At 40.2% G+C, this 21,762-nt stretch overlaps 1 protein-coding gene across 1 annotated transcript in view; it reads right to left on the bottom strand.

Moving 5' to 3' along the window:
* LY96 (lymphocyte antigen 96) overlaps window positions 1-19,992 on the bottom strand; it is a 29,646-nt gene extending 9,654 nt beyond the window's left edge. The window contains exons 1-3 of the mRNA XM_024765741.1: window positions 19,771-19,992; window positions 6,627-6,716; window positions 1,681-1,809 (exon numbers count right to left, since the gene is read on the bottom strand). Coding sequence (XP_024621509.1) covers window positions 1,681-1,809; window positions 6,627-6,716; window positions 19,771-19,882 — 331 coding nt within the window. The 5' untranslated portion in view covers window positions 19,883-19,992. The remainder of the gene's footprint in view (window positions 1-1,680; window positions 1,810-6,626; window positions 6,717-19,770) is intronic.
* Window positions 19,993-21,762: the final 1,770 nt, after the last annotated feature.

The following is a 21,762-nucleotide window of genomic DNA, read 5'->3' as shown; positions in this document are numbered from 1 at the left end:
CTTCCCTGGTGGCGCAGTGGTTGAGAATCCACCTGCCAATGCAGGGGACACGGGTTCGAGCCCTGGTCTGGGAAGATCCCACATGCCGTGGAGCAACTAGGCCCGTGAGCCACAACTACTGAGCCTGCGCGTCTGGAGCCTGTGCTCCGCAGCAAGAGAGGCCACAATAGTGAGAGGCCCGTGCACCGCGATGAAGAGAGGCCCCCGCTTGCCGCAACTAGAGAAAGCCCTTGCACAGAAACGAAGACCCAACACACCCAAAAATAAATAAATAAATTTAGTTTTTAAAAAAACAATTAGGCTTAAGTTTTTTAACCTAATAAATTTTTTTAAAAACTTCTTTTTTAAAATGATAATGCCTATGGGGATATATGTATATGTATAGCTGATTCACTTTATTATAAAGCAGAAACTAACACACCATTGTAAATCAATTATAACCCAATAAAACTTTTAAAAAATAAAATGATAATGCCCAATGTTAACAAGACAGAGATTAAACTACTATACGTATACATTGCCGGTGGTACAATGTATAAACTGAGACAATCTTTCAGAAAAGTAATTCAGCCTTATGTAAACAAAACCACATAGATTCATACCATTTAAGCTCAGGAATCTCCCTTGGAGTTATGTGTTAACTCCTTCTTCCAAACATGAGAATATTCAAATTTAAAATATGAGAATATTTATATATGCATTATAATATTATTTATAATAGTAGAAATATCAGAAGAAAACTAAATGTCTAATAGGAAAATAGTTAAGTAAACCAGGGCATACCCACTAAGGGAGAGGTTTCATTATGTAACATTTATACTCTGATTTTTAAACCACATGGATTATCTGGTCAAATAATTAAATTAATTAATTTTTAAAAAGAAAATAATTATAGTACAGTATACTTACAACTGCATAACAATATGCATGAATTTAAAAATGAGAACAAAATACTCCAAAATGTTCTTAGAAATATGATTCTGTGACCTTTTGATTGTTTTCATTTTCTAATTTTTGGTAATGTGACAATATGATTGTAGAATTTTTTGATTCTGTGACTTTTTGATTGTTTTCATTTTCTAATTTTTGGTAATGTGACAATATGATTGTAGAATTTTTTGATTCTGTGACTTTTTGATTGTTTTCATTTTCTAATTTTTGGTAATGTGACAATATGATATATAGAATTTTTTAAACTATTAAAAATGCTAGTTTAAAAATTATTAAGGAAAAATTCATGGGTTTGCAATAAGTGACCTTTAAGTTCCTAAAGTTTGAAATTTTATGATTCTGTGAATAATTCCAGGGTGGAAAAAAGGGGAGAAAAGACACTGAGGGAACGAATGTAAGTGCATAGAAAAATCTATTGTGTTTTTATGAAAAATAATAAATGTAATATTTAGAAACAGAGAACCATAACCAAGGGTAAATATACAGTATTAATCTGAGCAAGGTAAAAATTTTAATATCCCTTCAAACACACCAAATAAGTGTCATCTTAATAACAATCCAGTAACATAATTGTAAAATATCGTTTAAACTGCTAAAAGAAAAACTTTGGATGGAAATAAAGAATTATTATCAGAAAAGGAACTTCACATTTTTAATGTATTTAATTTTCATAGCGTTCTCATAAGGTATTATACTCTATTCTGAGGGTAATACGAATTGAATGCTTACCTCCCTTCAGAGCTCTGCAAAAAGAATAATCATCATCAGATCCTCGGCAAATAACTTCTTTGCGCACTGGGAAATTCACGGACTTAAAAGATACATAGATATTGAAATATAAGCTTTTTATGTCTCTTCCTTAAAAAGAAAAAAATTTCATTAGCCACTCAAATAAGGTATTTTTAATAAATATTTAATAACCAACATTTACTGTATACTTAAAATATGCCCTGTGTTTTTCCTACATTATTTCATTTAATTATGACAACTACCTATAATGTGGATATTATTATCCTGTTTTGTAGATGAGAAAACTGAAGTTCTGAGAGGGCCACTAGTTGATTGCAATCAAATAGAATGTTCCACAGTGAGAATTATGTGGGCTATGCCTAAAAATAGAATAACCTATATTTTTGAGAAAACTATCAAATGAAAATATAAAATTTCTAGTTGTAGTCATAGTTCCACTAGGAAATTCAAAAGAGAGGGAAGGGAAAGGAAGGTTGTTTTTTTTTTCTATAAATTCATTTATTTATTTTTGGCTGTGTTGGGTCTTCGTTTCTGTGTGAGGGCTTTCTCTAGTTGAGGCAAGCGGGGGCCTCTCTTCATCGCGGTGCGCGGGCCTTTCACTGTCGTGGCCTCTCTTGTTGCGGGGCACAGGCTCCAGACGCGCAGGCTCAGTGGTTGTGGCTCACGGGCCTAGTTGCTCCGCGGCATGTGGGATCTTCCCACACCAGGGCTCGAACCCGTGTCCCCTGCATTGGCAGGCGGATTCTCAACCACTGCGCCACCAGGGAAGCCCAGGAAGGTTGTTTTGATGAAAGATTTCTTGGAGAACAAAATTTAACCTTTTGATTAAAAATTAAATAGATGAGCTATTTATTATTTCCTCAGGATCTCTTTATTACCAATGAAGATGGAAAATTCCAGGAAGAAATGCATTTTGCTCAACTCTTCTAAGTTACTCAGTTGGCCCAACTGGACAAGATGCACAGTCTTTTTTATAATGAAAACAATTATTGTAACCACTACCTCATGGAAAGTATTTTCCTAATAAGGTCACCATGACTTATTGTAGCCATAATAAAAATTTAAAAAAAGTTTTTCCATCTTTACCTTGAACTTGGCTATGCAGAACAGAACTGCTAGCTCCTTCCTCAAAACCCTGTCCTTCCTTTGGTGTTGGCGCTACCACTCTCTTCTTGTTGTCCTCCAACCGTTCTGCGTTCTGACTCCTCTCCCCAGTCTAGCTCACTGACTCATCTTTCTTAGGATTCTAATCTCAGTGCTTCTCAATTTTCACACTGCACACTCTCCCCATCTTTAAATACCACATAGGGTAATAACTCCCAAATCATCATCTTTAGTCTCAACTTTTCTTTTAAGCATCTGTCCCCTGTGTGCATTCAATATCTCTACTCAAATGTCACTTATTACCACACCCAAAAGATCCAAAAGTGATTTCCTTATCTTCATCACCAAATCAGCACTAGAATTCCTAATCCCGGTCAATCCTACTGGTGTCCCTTTTATCCCCATTACCACTATCTTAATGCAGCCTCTCGTTACTCTGAGCCTAAAGTACCACCAAACTTCCTTATTTGTCTCCACTTCTCTACTTTCAGGGTAAAGTGTAGAGAAAAAGAATGTTATACAGTCTGTTTCAAACAGTGGCCCCGTGGCCCACGCCATGGACATGGACCTGAACCTTTCTCAAAGCAGGGATGTGTATAGAAGTTGAAGAGCTGTTTTCACAAGGGATCCCTTGAGATACAAGCACATGGTAGCATGGCATCCAATGATAATGCAGAACAAAGAATCTTCTTCCATTTCTGTGTGGAACACACCATGATTCCAGTCTTCAATGATTCCAAGAAAGGAAGTGCTGCTTTGACATCTCAACCCTTTACATCTTGAGAAGCTTCTTGCCCTTAGATATCACTGTGGTCATGTTAGGCAAGTGAACAGTGGTTGAAGTGAGGTACCACTTGCGTGGCTCAGCAGGCCAGAGATATCAATGTGGGTGTTGGAGTGAGAGACAAGAAACATGGTGGCTCTCAGGGGTTTAGCAAAGAAGACTGTTTTTGAGCTCACCTAACACAACTTTGGGAACTTCTGAAAATAACGTTGAGGAAGGCTTATATGTATATAAGCTGTATATGTCAATTAGTTAATAGTGACATATAATTTATTAGCAAGGCTATGAAGTCTCAAATCATTTCCATTTCCAGCCTATTTTTGGTACAAGATTGCTCTTATAGCTCTTACTGAATTTAAGTAGAGATAGGGCCACAAAAATAAGGTTGATTTCTATGAATGTGGCCCACATTTTATACAGATGTTCTAGTATATTCTAGGGAAACTCAGGTCATAACTGCAAAGCATCATAAAAAACCATGACTCAGGGCTTCCCTGGTGGCACAGTGGTTGAGAGTCTGCCTGCCGATGCAGGGGACACGGGTTCGTGCCCTGGTCCAGAAAGATCCCACATGCCGCGGAGCGGCTGGGCCCGTGAGCCATGGCCGCTGAGCCTGCACGTCCGGAGCCTGTGCTCCGCAACGGGAGAGGCCACAGCAGTGAGAGGCCCGCGTACCGCAAAAAAAAAAAAAAAACAACCATGACTGAATCATTCTTTCATTACTGAATTAATATCATGTTATATAAATGTCATATTTAATAAGTGATTAGGGTATTTGCAATGGCCACGGAGGTGTACTGCTTAAAACTTCCTTCCAAAGAATCTGTGTGGAGGAGGGCAGTGGGCAGACAGCCACCAGCTACTGCACTTTCAGATATATCTTAGCACTCATCCGGAGGTCAGACTCGAACAGTCTACTCCTATAATGACAGAGCACAACAAGGACACTATCATGGGACATGTGTGACAGGCGATCGTTGCTCTAAGACTCCCCACTGACCTGGCTGAGGATGTCTCAGGGATGCATTTTGGTCTGATGACCATCCTACCAAATTCTCCTTCCTTCTCTCTCATTTCAAAGGTATCAGACCAACACTTCAACCTGCATCCTCTCCTTGCCTGCTCTAGCTTCCTCTTTCCTTTATTGTTCACAAACATTTCCCCCCAAAAATCCTTTGTATGTCTAATTCCTTCTTGGTATCTGCTTTTCAGAGAACCCTAAGTGAAACTGTGTTGTATTATTATTACTTGGATCTGGAAGGCCTGCTTCCTGTGTGTTAAGGGGAAGGGGCTCACTTGAAAATGAGGTCATTCATTATGTAAATAATCACTTTTGCAAACACCTAGAAGTAAAGCACCCCACATAGACCAGAAAACAAAACCTGAGAAAAGAGGAAGAAATTGTAGAGCCTTTGTTGGGCAAAAATTTAGATTATTTTAGGGGATTAAGAGATACAAACTACTATGTATAAAATAAGCAACAAGGATATATCACACAGAACAGGGAAATATAGCCATTATTTTGTAATAACTTTAAATGGAGTATAATCTGTAAAAGTACTGAAACACTATGTTGTACACCTGAACTCAATATAGTATTGTAAATCAACTATACTTCAGTAAAAAAAAAAAAAGTTTAGATTATTTATTTCACCCTTGGCCAAGAAAGTGGAGCAAGTAGCTCATTGTTCTTTCCTCTGTGCTACCACTAAGCCTTATTGCTAGCATTTCACTTATCATACTGTATTATCTACACATCTGTCTCTCCTATTGCACTGAGAGATTCTTGAAGGTCAAGAGAATGTCTTATTTATCAATGAATTCACAGCACCTAGCATAATACTTGAAATAAACTATACATTTACTAAGTATTTTTTAATGACTAAATGAATGCAGAAACAAAGTATCAAGATACAGGTTTTCAGGGAAATTAAAGCATAAGTTTGTCGTCTACCATTTCTAGATTCTCAACTACCTTTTTTCCTGTAAGCTGGAGAACTAAAATCAGGGGGTTATGTTTCTTTAGTTTATTTATGTAAAAGCACATTTTAAAGTATAAGCTCCAAATATAAGCTAGGATGTAAACGATAATAGTGATCATGAAAACAATAATGATAATGATGATGATTACAACTGAATTTCCGGGGATCCTTACAGGCAACAGCTGACCGGTAGGAGAGGAGGAAACTTTTGTGCGTTTTCACAAACACTCAGATCCAGCCCAATGCTATCACCATCACCCAATTAACTTTTATAAGATGATGGCAAGTAAAATCATAGAGAGGAAAAAGAAGAAATAACACAAAACAAAACAAAAATCATTGTCTTTTTTCATATCATCATCATCATATTTTTTTCTAGAAAGGTCACCTTTAGGAAAAAATGTCCTTGTTTGCTCAGACACAAATCTTTGACTCATGGAAACCCAAGTTTACGTATCAGCTGAATATCTAATGACTGACAATGGATATACCTGGTAGATGGTTAGAAGTTTCTAATTATTTCCATTTTTACCATGCCATTATGGAATCCCTCCTCATGAGTATGAGCTAGCCTACTGACTTGGTGATAGCGTGGCACTTTCATTAGGCTACATGAGACTGTGACTTCTATCTTGTTAGTTAACTGTCCCCCTTGCTAACTTCAGGGAAACAAGAAGCCATGATGAAAAGGCCCACATGACAAGGAACCGAGGGCTGGCCAACAGTCAGACAGAAACTGAACACTGTCAATGGCCGCATAAGCTTAGAATTGGGTCCTTCCCTAGTTGAGCCTTCAGAAGAAACCCTGGCCAACACCTTAATTGCAGCCTTGTGGGAGACCTCCTGAAGCTGACACGCGTAAGCCATGCCCAGACTATTGACATACAAAAACTATGAGATAAAGAATATGTCCTGTTTTAAGCCATTAAGATTGTGATAATTTGTTACATAGCAAGAGAAAACTAATACATGTACATTTAGAACACCATCATTTTTCATTGATATTTCTGGAACCCTTTTAATTGTAATCTACAAAAACAAAACTTTGGACTTACTTGGAATGTAGTAAAGATACAGATTTCCACGGCCTCCCTTCAATGTTATACAGGGCTCGGCATTTATTGAAATAGGGAATTTCAAATTATCTAAATGGAATAAATTAATGTCAATAAAATTACTATAAATCATTTACAATAAGTATTCTGAATATCAGCCCCCCAAAACTATCTTTAGTATTAAAATTTTATGAGAAAAATTAAGGGTAGTTAAAAATATCTCCCTCCCCAGAGGAGTAAAGTCAGCCAGATGGTAGAGTAAAAAGTCCTCCTTCCCTTGACAAACACACCAGTTCAGCAACCATTTACGGACAATTTCCCTTTGTGAGAAATCAGAAACCAACCGAAAGTTTCCCGCACCCAGGAGAATGTAAAACCAGACTCACCAATTCAGTACTGAGGTTCGGGACACCTCTCACAAGAGACACTGCTCCTGGCATAGCATAATTAGGAAGAGCTAACCTACCCCTCAATTTCACTCAGAGCGAAGAGATTGGTTCATGCGTTCAGAGCCCCAACTTTTCCAAGGAGATCCCCAGAGGACTAAAGAAAGCAAGTCTGAACAGTGTTATAACTAGTAAGGAGATTGAATCAGTAATCAAAAATTTCCCAAAGAAAAGTCCAGGACCAGATGGCTTTACAGGAGAATTCTACCAAACATTTAAGTCAGAATTAACACCAACCCTTCTCAAACTCTTCCAAAAAAATGAAGAGGAGGGCACACTGCCAAACTTATTTTATGAGGCTAGCATTACCCTGATAGTAAAGCAAGACAAAGACACTACATGAAAACTATAAGCCAATATCCCTGATGAGTTTAGATGCAAAAATCCTCACAAAATATTAGCAAACTGAATTCAACAGCACATTAAGAGGATCATATACCTTGATTAAGAGGCATTTATCCGTGGGATGCAAGGATGGTCTAACACACAAAAATCAATTAAAGTGATATGCCACATTAATAGAATGAAGAATAAAAATCACATGACCATCTCAATGGATGACAAAATTCAACATCCTTTCATGATAAAAACTCTCAACAAACTAGAATTAGAGGAAATTGCCTCAACATAATTAAGGCCATATATGAAAAGTCCATAGTTAACATCATACCCAACAGTGAAAAACTAAAAGATTTTCCTCTAAGATCAGAAGCAAGGCAAGGATACCCACTCTCAACATAGTACTGGAAGTCCTAGCCAGATGAATTAGATAAGAAAAATAAATAAAAGGCATCCAAATCAGAAAAGAAGAAGTAAAATTTTCTGTTTGCAGATGACATAACTTTATATCTAGAAAACCCTAAAAACTCCATTAAAAATTGTCAGAACTAATCAAAAAATTCAGTAAAGTTACAGGATACAAAATCAAAATACCAAAAAATCAGCTGCATTTCTGTACACTAACAATGAACTATACAAGAAGGAAATTAGGAAAACAATCCAATTTACAATAGCACCAAAAGAATAAAATATCTAGGATTAAGCTTACCTAAGGAGGTGAAAGACTTGTATGCTGAAAACTACAAAACATTGATGAAAGAAATTAAACAAGACACAAACAAATGGAAAAATATCTTATGTTCATTGATTGGAAGAATTAATGTTATTAAAATGTCCATATTACCCAAAGCAATCGATAGAATCAATACATTTCTATCAAAATCTCAATGGCACTTTTTACAGAAATAGAAAAAAAACTCTAAAATTCATATGGAACCACAAAAGATGACAAATAGGCAAGAAAATCTTGAGAAAGAGGAAGCATCACATTTCCTGATTTCATACTATACTGCAAAGCTACAGTAATCAAAACAGTATGGTAGCGGCAAAAAGACAGCCATATAGACCAATGGAACTGAACAGAGAGCCCAGAAGTAAATCCACGTGTATTTTGTCAACTAATCTTTGACAAGGATGCCAAGAATGCACAATGGGGAAAGGACAGTCTCTTCAAAAAATGGTGCTGGCAAAACATGCAAAAGAAAGAACTGGACCTTTATCTTATACCACAAATGAAAACCAATTAAAAATGGATTAAAGACTTAAACATAAGATTCAAAACTGTAAAAACCCTAGAAGAAAATACAGGGGAAAAGCTTCATGACATTGATCTTGACAATGACTTCATGGATATGACATGGAAAGCAAAGGCAGCAAAAACATGAATAAATAAGTGGGACTATATCAAACTAAAAAGCTTCTGTTCTGCAAAGGAAACAATCAACAGAGTGAAAAGGCAGCCTGTGGAATGGGAGAAAATACTTACAGACCATATATCTGATAAGGTGTGAATCTCCAAAATATATAAGGAATTCCAACAATTCAATTGTAATAAAACTAATATAGCAGTTACAATGGAGGATTACTGGACTGAATGTCAATATTATGACATAGTATGAGTGTGTTTCATGTTTGGTAATTGCAATCCTTGTTGCTTTTGTTGTGGTCATCCATTTACAATGCTTGGTGTCAGTTTATTTATCTCTTGTAAAAATAAAATACAGTGTGTGTGAAATAATTAATTAATTAATTAATTAAATTAAATGAGCTAAGGACTTGAATAGATATTTCTCCAAAGAAAACATGCAAATGGCCAACAGGTATATAAAAAAATGCTTAATGTCACTAAGCATCAGGAAAATGCAAATCAAAACCACAATGAGCTATCACCTCACACCAGTCAGATTGGCTATTATCAAAAAAAGAAAAGAAGGACAACAGTTGGCAAGGATGTGAAGAAACTGGAATGCTTGCACACTGCTGGTAGGAACGCAAAATGGTACAACTGCTCTAAAAAACAATACAGAGATTCCTCAAAAATTTAAAAATATGGGCTTCCCTGGTGGCGCATTGGTTGAGAATCTGCCTGCTAATGCAGGGGACACGGGCTCGAGCCCTGGTCTGGGAAGATCCCACATGCCACAGAGCAACTAGGCCCATGAGCCACAACTACTGAGCCTGCGCGTCTGGAGCCTGTGCTCTGCAACAAGAGAGGCCACGCCAGTGAGAGGCCCGCGCACCGCGATGAAGAGTGGCCCCCGCTTGCCACAACTAGAGAAAGCCCTCGCACAGAAATGAAGACCCAACACAGCCAAAAATAAATAAATAAAATAAAGGGCCATCCTGGCTACTCTTTAAAAAAAAAAAAAATTAAAAATATTACTACCATATGATCCAGCAATCCCACTTCTGGGTACTTATCCAAAACAATTGAAATCAGGATCTCGAAGAGATATTAGCATTCCTAAATTCATTGCAGCACTATTCACAATAGCCAAGATGTGGGAACAACCTAAATGTCCATCACCAGATACATGCATAAAGAAAATGTGGTATATACATACAACGGAATACTATTTAGTCCTAAAATAAAGGAAATTTTGCAATATGCTACAATATGGATGAACCTTGAGGACATTATGCTAAAGGAAATAAGCCAGTCATATAAGGACAAAATACTGCCTGAGCCCACATATCTAAAATAGTCAAATTCATAGAATCAAAGAGCGGATGGTGGTTGCCAGTGGCTGAGGGGAGAGGGAAATGGGGAGTTACGAATCAATGGGCATAGAGTTTCAGTCAAGCAAGTGAATAAGCTGTAGAGATCTGCTGTACAATTTCATGCCTATGGTCAACAATGATGTACTGTACACTCAAAAATTTAAGAGGGTAGATCCCATGTAAAATGTTCTTACCACAGTAAAATAAAATTTAAAATACTGTACGAATACCGAAAAAACTCCCTATAATGTAAACAGATTAGTATTTTAACGTCCTTACATTGTTAAGGTGGAGGCTGAAGGTAGTGAATTACTTTAAACTGTGGGGAAGGGGGTGAACTCCCCAAAACATATTTTCATAAAATTACTTGTTCCATTTTCATACTTTTTAACCTGTTCTTTTCTACATTGCTCTTCTTTTCTATACTCTCCTCACCTCTCTGTATGTTCCATTGGTTAAAAATAGAAAATACACATCAAGCACTTAGAATTCTAGTAAATGGTAAGTGACTGAATACATGAATGAATGAGTTAATAAACAAATCTTCCTAAATAAGAAGTTTCAAGAAGGATGTAGAAGAGCTTATAAAAGCACTGAGGAGGAGGGGAAAGAGACTAAACCAGTTTTATTTAATTTGCCCCTGAATGCAACCCTTAAAATTAATGTTAACATCTCTCATTCAATGAATTGAGTTTGCCTGCAATAAAAGTCTCACAGAATGAGCTATATTAATAGTCATTTCATCGAATCATGGATGTTCACAAACATCTGATGCAAAGATGTTTATTCCTGTGTGGATTATGACCAAAGGAAAACCTGCCCAATTTGCAATAACATGGATGAAACCTGAGGGCACTGTGCTAAGTGAAATTAGTCAGACAAAGAAAGACAGGGAATTACCTGGCGGTCCAGTGGTTAGAACTCCGAGCTCTCACTGCCGAGGGCCCGGGTTGGGGAGCTAAAATCCTATCAGCCGTGTGGCACAGCCAAAAAAAAAAAAAAAAAAAAGACAAAATACAGTATGACTTCACTTATATGTGGAATCTAAAAAACAAACACACTCAAAAGACAAAAAATAAACTCACAGACACACAGGCTGCTAGAGGTAGGGGGTGGAAGATTGGAGAAATGAGTGAAGTGGGTCAAAAGGTACAAACTTCCAGTTATAAAATAAATAAGTCATGGGGAAGTAATGTACAGCATGGTGACTATGGTTAATAATACTGTTTTACATATTTGCGGTACGCGGGCCTCTCACTGTTGTGGCCTCTCACGTTGCGGAGCACAGGCTCCGGACGCGCAGGCTCAGCAGCCATGGCTCACGGGCCCAGCCGCTCCGCGGCATGTGGGATCTTCCCGGACCAGGGCACGAACCCGCGTCCCCTGCATCGGCAGGCGGACTCTCAACCACTGCGCCACCAGGGAAGCCCCCTGTTTTACATATTTGAAAGTTGCTAAGAAAGCGGATCTTAAAAGTTTTCACCAAAAGAAGAAAAAAATTGTAACTATGTGAGGTGATGGATGCTAACTACCTTTATTGTGGTGATCACTTCACAATATATACAAATATCGAATCATGTTGTACACCTGAAACTAATATAATGCTATATATCAATTATATCTCAAGTAAAAAAATGCTCAGAGGTGGCTGAATAAATAAATATTGTGCATCTATTTACTGAATCAATATACAGTCATTAACATGAACTTTTATGATATTTAATGTTATAGACGTTTATGGTATGCTATCAAGTTTAAAAAATGCTGGTTACCCAACAGTATATACAATATGGTTCTACTTTTACTGTTTTCAACATATATCATTATATATCTAAAAGAATATTTGCCAAAATATCAGAATGTTCATAGTGGTTAACTCTTAACTGTGATAGGCTTAGGGTGCCTTCTTTTCTTTTTTATTCACCTATATTTCTGAAGGTTTGCATAATTAATATACTTATTAACTTTCTTACCATGAAAGGTTGACATGGTATTGAAACGTGGGCACTTCCATATGCATTACCGAGCACAGTGCAATGTGTCTCTTCTTTCTCAGTGATAAGCTTGTAGAAGACCCTCAGAGCAAGACAACCAAGACTCTGGAGCAAAGCCGGGAACAAGTTAAAAGCGGTGAATCACCAGGGCCATGTTGTATGTCATAAGGGCAATTCTCTATTTTCAGTTAAGTTTCCCACATGTCTGAAGTTGGTCTGATTATGATGAAACCATCGACAAGTCAATGCAATCAGACAAATGTTCAGAATACCCCTATGGGTGCTCAGTGTTAAGCCAGCACCAGAGCAAGGCAGAGTGGGGTAGGGTGGAGTGAGGGCGGAGAATAGAAATGTAACCTTAATCTTTATGTCAGGAAGCCTAAGATTTTTCTAGGAAGATGAGACCACCATACATTAAAAAAATTAGATGTAAGGATCAAAAGATCACATAACAGTACATAGCATGTGACTTTTAATTTATTTGCAAAGGTTGGGGAACTAACAGAAAATAGCTTTATTACTTTAAAGTCACCATGTTTATGGTAAAATTCTACATTTGGTTTATTAAATATGAAAGAAAGCAGTGGCTAGGTTCAGCAAAAGCACAGTACAAGAGCCTCCGGTTTCCCCTGCAACCACAAATGTCAGCATTGTGAATCCATCATAGCACTTTTTCCCACTGAGCTCTGCCTCAGAATCCTTCTTAACCCAACAGTCCAGGCAACTGCAGTTGGCACAGGAAATGAAACCAGTGCCACCCTGAGTGTTTGTATTAAGTACTATTGGAGATCAAGGGAGGAAGCATTAGCTGGAGTTGAACCATCACAGCACTTCATTTTACCTCTTTAGCAGAATTTCCATTACATAAATATGCATATCCTTCTGACAGGAATGCCCTGTCCTCATCGGTCTAGAAACTCCTTGTCTGCCTTCAAAATGTATTCAAATATCAACAATGCTGTTAAGCCTTCCTTGACTCCTCCACACCTCCCCAGCCCGACAGCCACAAACACACTATCATCCACAGTACTTGATCATCCTTCAATGGTCATTTAAAATGTTTACTACAGGGCCTTCCCTGGTGGCACAGTGGTTGGGAGTCCGCCTGCTGATGCAGGGGACACGGGTTCGTGCCCCGGTCCGGGAGGATCCCACATGCCGCGGAGCGGCTGGGCCCGTGAGCCATGGCCGCTGAGCCTGCGCGTCCGGAGCCTGTGCTCCGCAACGGGAGAAGCCACAACAGTGAGAGGCCCGCATACAGCAAAAAAAAAAAAAAAGAAAGAAAAAAAAAAGTTTACTACAATTATTTGCTTGCGTGTCAGTCTTCTTCATAAAAATAGCACAAACCTTGAGGGCAGGAAACATGTCTCATTCACTTTTCATGTCTCTTGCGCACAGCACACTGTAGATAATAAATGTGTGTTTATTCATTTCTGCTTAGCACCAAATATTGTTCTAGGCACTAGAGAAACAATGAACAAGACAGGCAAGGGCCCGGCTCTTGATAAATGGACACTCTAGTATAGAAATCAAACAGGGCCATGAGAGAAAGACTGAGTGTACGGTGGGGACGGAGGAGTTGGGGGTGGCAATGGGTAGAGATACCTCAACTACAGTATCCAGTAAGTGAGTGACAGAAAGCAACCAACCCTGTGGACATTGTAATCAGGAGTACAGACTCATAGGTGACAATGACTTTGACATGTTCAAGCAACAAAAACAAACACACACACACACATATATACACAAAGACCGTTACATGAGATACATATAATAGACAGTCACAGAGACAGAGACAGAGAGTAGAGGTTACCAGGGACTAGGCGGGAGGGAGAAATGGGGAGTTATTGTTTAATGGGTACAGAGTCTCTGTTTGGGATGATGAAAAATTCCGAAAATGGATAATGGTGATAGTTGCAAAGTGATGTGAATGTACTTAATATCATTGAATTGTACACTTAAAAATCATTAAAAGGGTAAATTTTATGCTTGTTATATTGGTAATACAAACAATAACCGTAATAATAATATAGGTCAGTGTAAATAGAAAATAATGAAGGAGGGTGGGAATCATGGGAATCATAGGAATCAGACAGGTAGGCAAGGGCCACCTTGAGGGGTCTTGGACGCCTTGGTACAAAGTTGGGATTTCACTCCAATTGTAGTGAAAAGCCACTGGGGGGCTTTAAGCAACTGAAATAACATTATATAACATATTTATATTTTTAAAAGGTCTCTCTGGTCTCTATGCTAAGAACTGATTGTATGGAGGCAAGAATTAAAGTGGAGCAAGGACAATTTAAGAGGATGTTGCAGAGGCCAGAGAAGAGACGAAGGTGACATGAGTGGTGAGCAAAGGACAGTGAAAAGTAGTTGGCTTTAACTATTTACAATAGCCAAGACATGGAAGCAACATAAATGTCCATCGACAGAGGAATGGATAAAGAAGATGTGGAATATAAAATGGAATATTACTCGGCCATAAAAAAGAATGAAATAGGGCTTCCCTGGTGGCACAGTGGTTGAGAGTCCGCCTGCCAATGCAGGGGACACGGGTTCGTGCCCCCATCCAGGAAGATCCCACACGCCACAGAGCAGCTGGGCCCTTAAGCCATGGCCACTGAGCCTGCGCGTCTGGAGCCTGTGCTCCACAACGGGAGAAGCCACAACAGTGAGAGGCCCACGTATCGCACAAAAAAATAAAAAGAAGAATGAAATAATGCCATTGTGGCAACATGGATGGACCTAGATATTAGCATACTAAGTGAAGTAAGTCAGACAGAGAAAGACAAATACCATATATCACTTATATGTGGAATCTAAAAAAATGATACAAAGGAACTTATTTACAAAACAGAAACAGACTCACAGACACAGAAAACAAACTTATGGTTACCAAAGGGGAAAGGTAGGGAGGAGGGATAAATTAGGAGTTTGGGATTAACATATACACACTACTATATATAAAATAGATAATCAACTGGACCTACTGCATAGCACAGGGGACTCTACTTAATATTCTGTAATAACCTATATGGGAAAAGAATCTGAAAAAGAACGGATATTTGTAGATGTATAACTGAATCACTTTGCTGTACACTTGAAACTAATACAACATTGTAAATCAACTGTACTCCAATATAAAATAAAAATTAAAAAAAAAAAAAAAAGTAGTTGGGGAATTCCCTGGCAGTCCAGTGGTTCAGACTTGGTGCTTTCATTGTGATGGCCTGGGCTCAATCCCTAGTCAGGGAACTAAGATCCCACAAGCCACACAGTGTGGCCAGGGAAAAAAAAAAAAAAAGTAGTTGGCTTTAGAATATATTCTGGGGATATTAAAAATGGAATCATCGATAAATTCAATGTGAAAAATAAGGGAGATAATTAAGGATACCCCTGGTTGGGGGGTAAGAAATTAGGTGGATGATGAGATAGGGAAGATTTAGGAAGAAACAGATTTGGAAAGGAGTATAAGAGTCCTAGTTCCAAATGGCTCTTAGACTTCCCAGTGGCCATGTTGAATTTGTAGAATAAACAAATGAATCCTGGTGATATGTTTAGTTATCCCTCCTACTACACATAAGTAAGACAAAAGCCAGAAGTTCCTTGAAGATACCAGCTACATCTTAACATAACCTTTGCATTCTCAGTATTCCTCAGCATAATAAGGAAACCTAATGCCTATTAAAGACGTAGTAAACCGGATTAAATTCAACTGACTTGACTAGGCTCTGTACGGGAGGCAGGACTTTTGATGGATCTCAGAGGTTTCCATGAAACAGAAAGATGGACACGAATATTTCAGGTTAGAGAATAGTACACATATATATCAACGCAAGTATAAATAAAGGCCAGTAAACAGGCTGGCCTGCTTGGAGTTGGGGGGACACTCCAAACGTCAAGATACACTCACTTAGCTGAGAGGACCATGCTGGAATACTTCCAGAACCGGACCCCCCCTCATCGCCTCCAATGCTCCCCCTCCGGTCCGAGTCACCATTCTCTCGCTCACCTGGATTATTGCAACAGCTTCCCAACAGGTTGCCTGCTTCCACTTTTGCCGCCTTACAGATTATTATCAACCCAGGAGCCAGACCAGGCTTTACTCGTAGTAAAAGATAAAGTCGTTCCCTGACCTACATGCCCCTCACCCTCTCCCCATTCCCTTCTATGTCATCTTCTGCTACTTCCCCCACACTCATTCCATCGCAGCCACACTGGCCTCCTTGCTATCCCTCCATCACCAGCCATGTTCCCACCTCAAGGCCATTGTGCTTGCTCTTCCCTCCACCCCTTCCGCTGGATATGGGCGTGGCTCACTCCCTCAACTATTCCTGTCCTTGCTAAACAGTCACCTTCTCAGTAAGGCCTTCCTTGCCTGTCCTAATTTAAAATGCAACCCCCATCCCCATCTCTGTACTCTCTATCCCCTCCCCTGCTTTTTTTTTCTCTCACAGCAATCACCACCGTTTGACATGCTGAATATTTCACTGATCGAAACTCCAGGAGGGCCGTGACTTTTTTTTTTTTTTTTTTTTTGCGGTACGCAGGCCTCTCACTGTTGTGGCCTCCTCCCGCTGCGGAGCACAGGCTCCGGACGCGCAGGCTCAGCGGCCATGGCTCACGGGCCCAGCCGCTCCGCGGCATGTAGGATCCTCCCGGACCGGGGCACGAACCCGCGTCCCCTGCATCGGCAGGCGGACTCTCAACCACTGCGCCACCAGGGAAGCCCCGTGACTTTTGTCTTGTTGTTCACTGCTAGATAATATCCTCAGTGTCTAGAACAGGCACATGCCAGATTCTCAGTGAATATTGGTTTAATTAAATAATCCATTAATTCCTTGAGTTTCAGGACTATCCATAGCCAAAAAACAGGTTAGAGCTGAGTCTCACAACTCTAGATTACAGGACAGTGTGTGTCCAGGGCTCTGTGGACTGACTCAGACAGCCACATTTTCTGCCTTTTCCAAAGGTGGAGGATAAAACAGCCAATTCTTGCCATTTCTGTATGTTATGCGCTGAACTGTGTTCTCCTTAAATTCATATGTTGAAGTTCTAACCCCCAGTACATCAGAATGTAACTGTCTTTGGAGACAGGGCCTTTAAGAGGTGATTAAGTTGAAATGAGGTCATATGGGTAGGCCCTAATCCAATACTGTTGGTGTCTTAGAAGAAGAGGAGATTTAGACCTACAGGGAGTCACCAGGAATGAGTGCATACAGAGAAAAAGCCATTTGAAGACATGGCAAGAAGACAGCCATCTGCAAGCCAAGGAGACGGGCCTCAGAAGGAAATCAAACCAACTGACCCTTGATCTTGGATTTCCTGGCTCCAGAACTGTGAGAAATAAATTTCTGCTGTTTAAGCCACCCAGTCTGTGATGTTTTTTATGGCAGCCCTAGCAAACAGGTATACCGTGTATGCCCAGTAGCTTGGCCAAATGGGAATCATCCTCACAGAAAGGACTGAATTGTCGTCACCAACTTCCTGACAATAATACCCAGAGGGATCAGTGCTTCCCACAAATGATGCGTTTCCATCTCAGCCAGGATGGATGCTCTAAGGCAGGGAAAGGTTGACGTGGCAGGGGCAGGGGAGAGGGGCATGGCAGCAAGCAGGGTCTCGCTTAGCTGTATATCCCACCCGCTCTCCACGGTCCCTATATCCATGGGGCAGCAGGAAAGGACCACAGAATTTCTCAGCATTGGAGAGAAACAGATAAAATCTCTCCTCAAAAATCAAATCAGAAGACAAATTGAGTTAGTGTTACTGGAAGATTAAAAGCTAAATAATAATATGAAGTGTTATATAAATAAAGGCCATAGGAAATACAGCACAGAGAAGGTGGCATAATCAGTGCATGGAGCAGAAGCGCCAAAGGAGTGGAGAGAAGGGGGCCGAGTGCACTGAAGAGGGCCTGGAACAGGGCAGTGTAAACTGACCTTGCGGGGTGGGGAATTTTCAGGGAATGCAGCATGATCACAGACAGAAAAAAAAGCCACCAGCCTGAGATTAGTCATACACTTAGGTCTTGTTCCCACACTGGCAATTACCCTAATTCCCAAGAAGTAACTTTTTTCTTTTCTTTTCTTTTCTTTTTTTTTTGCGGTACGCGGGCCTCTCACCGCTGCGGCCTCTCCCGTTGCGGAGCACAGGCTCCAGACGTGCAGGCTCAGCGGCCATGGCTCACGGGCCCAGCCGCTCCGCGGCATGTGGGATCCTTCCGGACTGGGGCACGAACCCGTGTCCCCTGAATCAGCAGGCGGACTCTCAACCATTGCGCCACCAGGGAAGCCCCCCAGAAGTAACTTTATATTAATATTTGCCAGAGTGTATTTGCAGGATTGTAAACACACACTCAAAAAATAAAACAAAATAAAACTGAAAATTGGGGGATTAAATAGGTTTCTTTATTGCAGAACTTCTCAGAACTCAAAGTACATTTGTAAATCTCCCCCAAATGATTAGACCATAAATCCTTTTTTCCCATGAGGATTTCAGCTAGCAAGTATTTTCGGGAGCATCCCCTTAACCTTCCTGATACCACTAGTGGGTAGAAAAGGTCAACCAACCTATAGCGAGCAACACAATGCAAAGCACCAAACCAAAACAGTAGTCAAGCCCCGAAGCTGTGCTTTCAGACCAGCAGATATTTGTAGAGAAAGAGGGAAAACTAAACAAAACAAGATAAAACAAAACAACAGTGATCCAACCAGTAAATAGCATTAGTGTGGCTGATTTTTTTTTTAAGTAATCAATATTATTGTTTCTATGTGGCTCTGTGCTAAAAATTTTACCTCAAAACAATCCTTGTAAAATGGGTTAGAAAATCACTTTCACTTTACAGATAAAAATGCTGAGGCACAGAGAGGCTAAGACTTTGCTCAAGGTCACACAGTAACTGACAGAATCAGCCTGACATCCAATTAGGGAGGTAATTCCAAGAGCCTTCAAAAACCACAGCCTGAAACACAGAGCACCTGTTATACACCCAACATAACGCTGAAAACAAAAAATCATGGCCTGGGCTTCCCTGGTGGCACAGTGGTTGAGAGTCCACCTGCCAATGTAGGGGACGTGGGTTTGTGCCCCGGTCCGGGAAGATCCCACATGCCGCGGAGCAGCTGGGCCCGTGAGCCATGGCCGCTGAGCTTGCGCGTCCGGAGCCTGCGCTCCGCAACGGGAGAGGCCACAACAGTGAGAGGCCCGCGTACCGCAAAAAAAAAAAAAAAAATCATGGCCTGGAGCTATAATCAATTCCAAGCAGCATTTAGGACTGTTCTACCTTCTCAAGAAGACCCGGTCAGTCTTGGGGCTGAGGCAAGATCTCAGAAGCAGATAGTTCTGCCCAAACTGGGAAGAATCTGAAACTGGGTTCAAGGTAGAGATAGCTGACCACAGGAAAGGACAGAAGCACTTGGAGGTTAAGTGCAACACAGTTCAGAGACCTGTGAGGCCAGTGATGGATCGAGAAAATCCACTCAGGGCAGGAACCAGACATCACTATTGCTGCCAGCAGCCTCCCCAGCAGCCGGAACATACGGTCGTTTCCTGCATCCCGGCGACAGCAGAAAAAGGTTCCTGTGAAAACTTGCCTTTGGAACAGTTCACATTATGAGTACCTGCTTTTGCCCTCGTACTTACCACAGTAGGAGTACCAAACACTTGTGTCAGAGGAGTTGCAGATCCAGCGTTTCTCTCCAGGTTCAGTAAATGTGGAAGAAAACAGGGCGGAAAAAAGCATAAATGGGAACATGATTCAGTATCTTCAAAACTTTAAAAATGCAAGGACAATCAGTAACTAATCATCAGACTCTTCCTTTTTAATAAGTAGAAAAAATTTAACTTAGTCATCAGTCACATGATTTCTGAGTTCCTATCCAACTGTTTCCTCTTTTGAATGTGTGTGTGTGTGTGTGTGTGTGTGTTTAATATCTGAGCACTTGCTGCAAGAGGAAAGGAAAATGATTCAGAATGTACTCTTTGTGAACACGTGATACAAATGAGAGCACAGAGCTTTAAAAACAAAATCAGGTATTTCCCAATCAATAGTAAAACAACCCGCCTGTAGGTCTTTAAAAGATCAAAAGACTAGCACTCTTTATCCCTCTGCATTGCTATTCTCTCTCCCACAAGTTTTTTTTTTTTTTAAACCCTAAGCACCCCCTCCTATTCCTTCTTTCTTTATTTATGGCCATGCCGCTGGGCTTGGAAGCGTGGGGTCCTAACCACTAGACCACCAGGGAATTGCCTCCCACAAGTTCTTTATACAACAATTCTCACGGCCAGAAAGCAGAACCTAAAGCTCTGAACTGAACAGGCTCACGCAAAGTGTTTCTGCTCGGCAACAGGTTCAGCCAGAGGGTAGAGCCCAGCTGGATGAGACCCCAGACACAGGACATTAGATGTAGTTCTGCATGGTGGGCGGGGGGGTCTCACCAGGCTTGAGAATGCATTCACTTTAGCAAATTACAGGTCCAGGGAATACCTTAAAATGGTCATTATTTTGTGTGTGGAATGTATTTCATTCCAAAACTCTCACTTTGTTCTAGAAAAACAGCCACCCCTTTAGATGCTTTGCTACCTGAAATTCTTTAAAGGACATGGTCTGGGATTAGTAGCCAAAAAATAGCATGGAGTTGGGGCCTTAAAAACCTACAGGTTTAGAGGAAAATAATCATATTTGTAAAAGGTTTTACTAAAGAACTGTACTACTTTCCCATTTTTTTAAAGGTAAATATCCATGGGGTGGGGCATAGTCTGGGGAAATGGGGAGTTGCTCAATGGGCATTGTTTCAGGTTGGCAAGGTGAAAAAGTTCTAGAGATCTGTTGCACAGCGATGTGAATACAGCTAACACTAACGAACTGTTCACTTAAAATAGGTTAAGATGGAGAATTCCCTGGAGGTCCAGCGGTTAGGACTCCATGCTTCCACTGCAGGGCACATGGGTTTGATCCCTGGTCAGGGAACTAAGATCCCACAAGCTGCCCAGTGCAGCCAAAAAAAGAAAAATTTGGTTACGATGGTAAATTTTATGTTATATGTATTTTACATATTTTTTAAGTGGGGGAAAAAAAGAGGACAAATCCATGAATGCTTCTAGTAGTCTCAAAATACCATTTCCCACTAAAAGGAACAAATACTCTAGAGAAATTACTGTTTCCAGGTCTGAGGCAGAAAAGGTTCAAGATGAGCCTAAAACATCTTATCATATTAGACACCCAATTTGATGACAGTCCCATTGACCAAAGATGGGTTTCCTATTGATGCTGGAACAAATAACCACAAACTTAGTGCCTTAAAAACAATACAAATGGGGAATTCCCTGGCAGTCCGGTGGTTGGGACTCTGAATTTTCACTGCCAAGGGCCCAGGTTCGATCCCTGGTTGGGGAACTAAGATCCCACAAGCCATGCTATGCGGAAAACACACACACATGCGTACAATACAAATGAATTCTCTTACGGTTCTGGAGGTCAGAAGTCCGAAATCAGTTTCAATGCGCTAAAAGCAAGGAGTCAGCATACCTAGTTCTTCTGGAGACTCCAGGAGAAGACTCTGTTTACTTGCCTTTTTCAGTTTGAGAGCTGCAATCCTTCCATTCCTCCATCTTCAAAGTTCAGCACTGTCATCT

The sequence above is a fragment of the Neophocaena asiaeorientalis genome, unplaced genomic scaffold (assembly GCF_003031525.2).
Source record: "Neophocaena asiaeorientalis asiaeorientalis breed wild unplaced genomic scaffold, Neophocaena_asiaeorientalis_V1.1 scaffold417, whole genome shotgun sequence".
Lineage (NCBI taxonomy): Eukaryota > Metazoa > Chordata > Mammalia > Artiodactyla > Phocoenidae > Neophocaena > Neophocaena asiaeorientalis.
The sequence above is the reverse complement of the archived record's forward strand: the minus strand, read 5'-3'. Positions and strand labels throughout refer to the sequence as shown.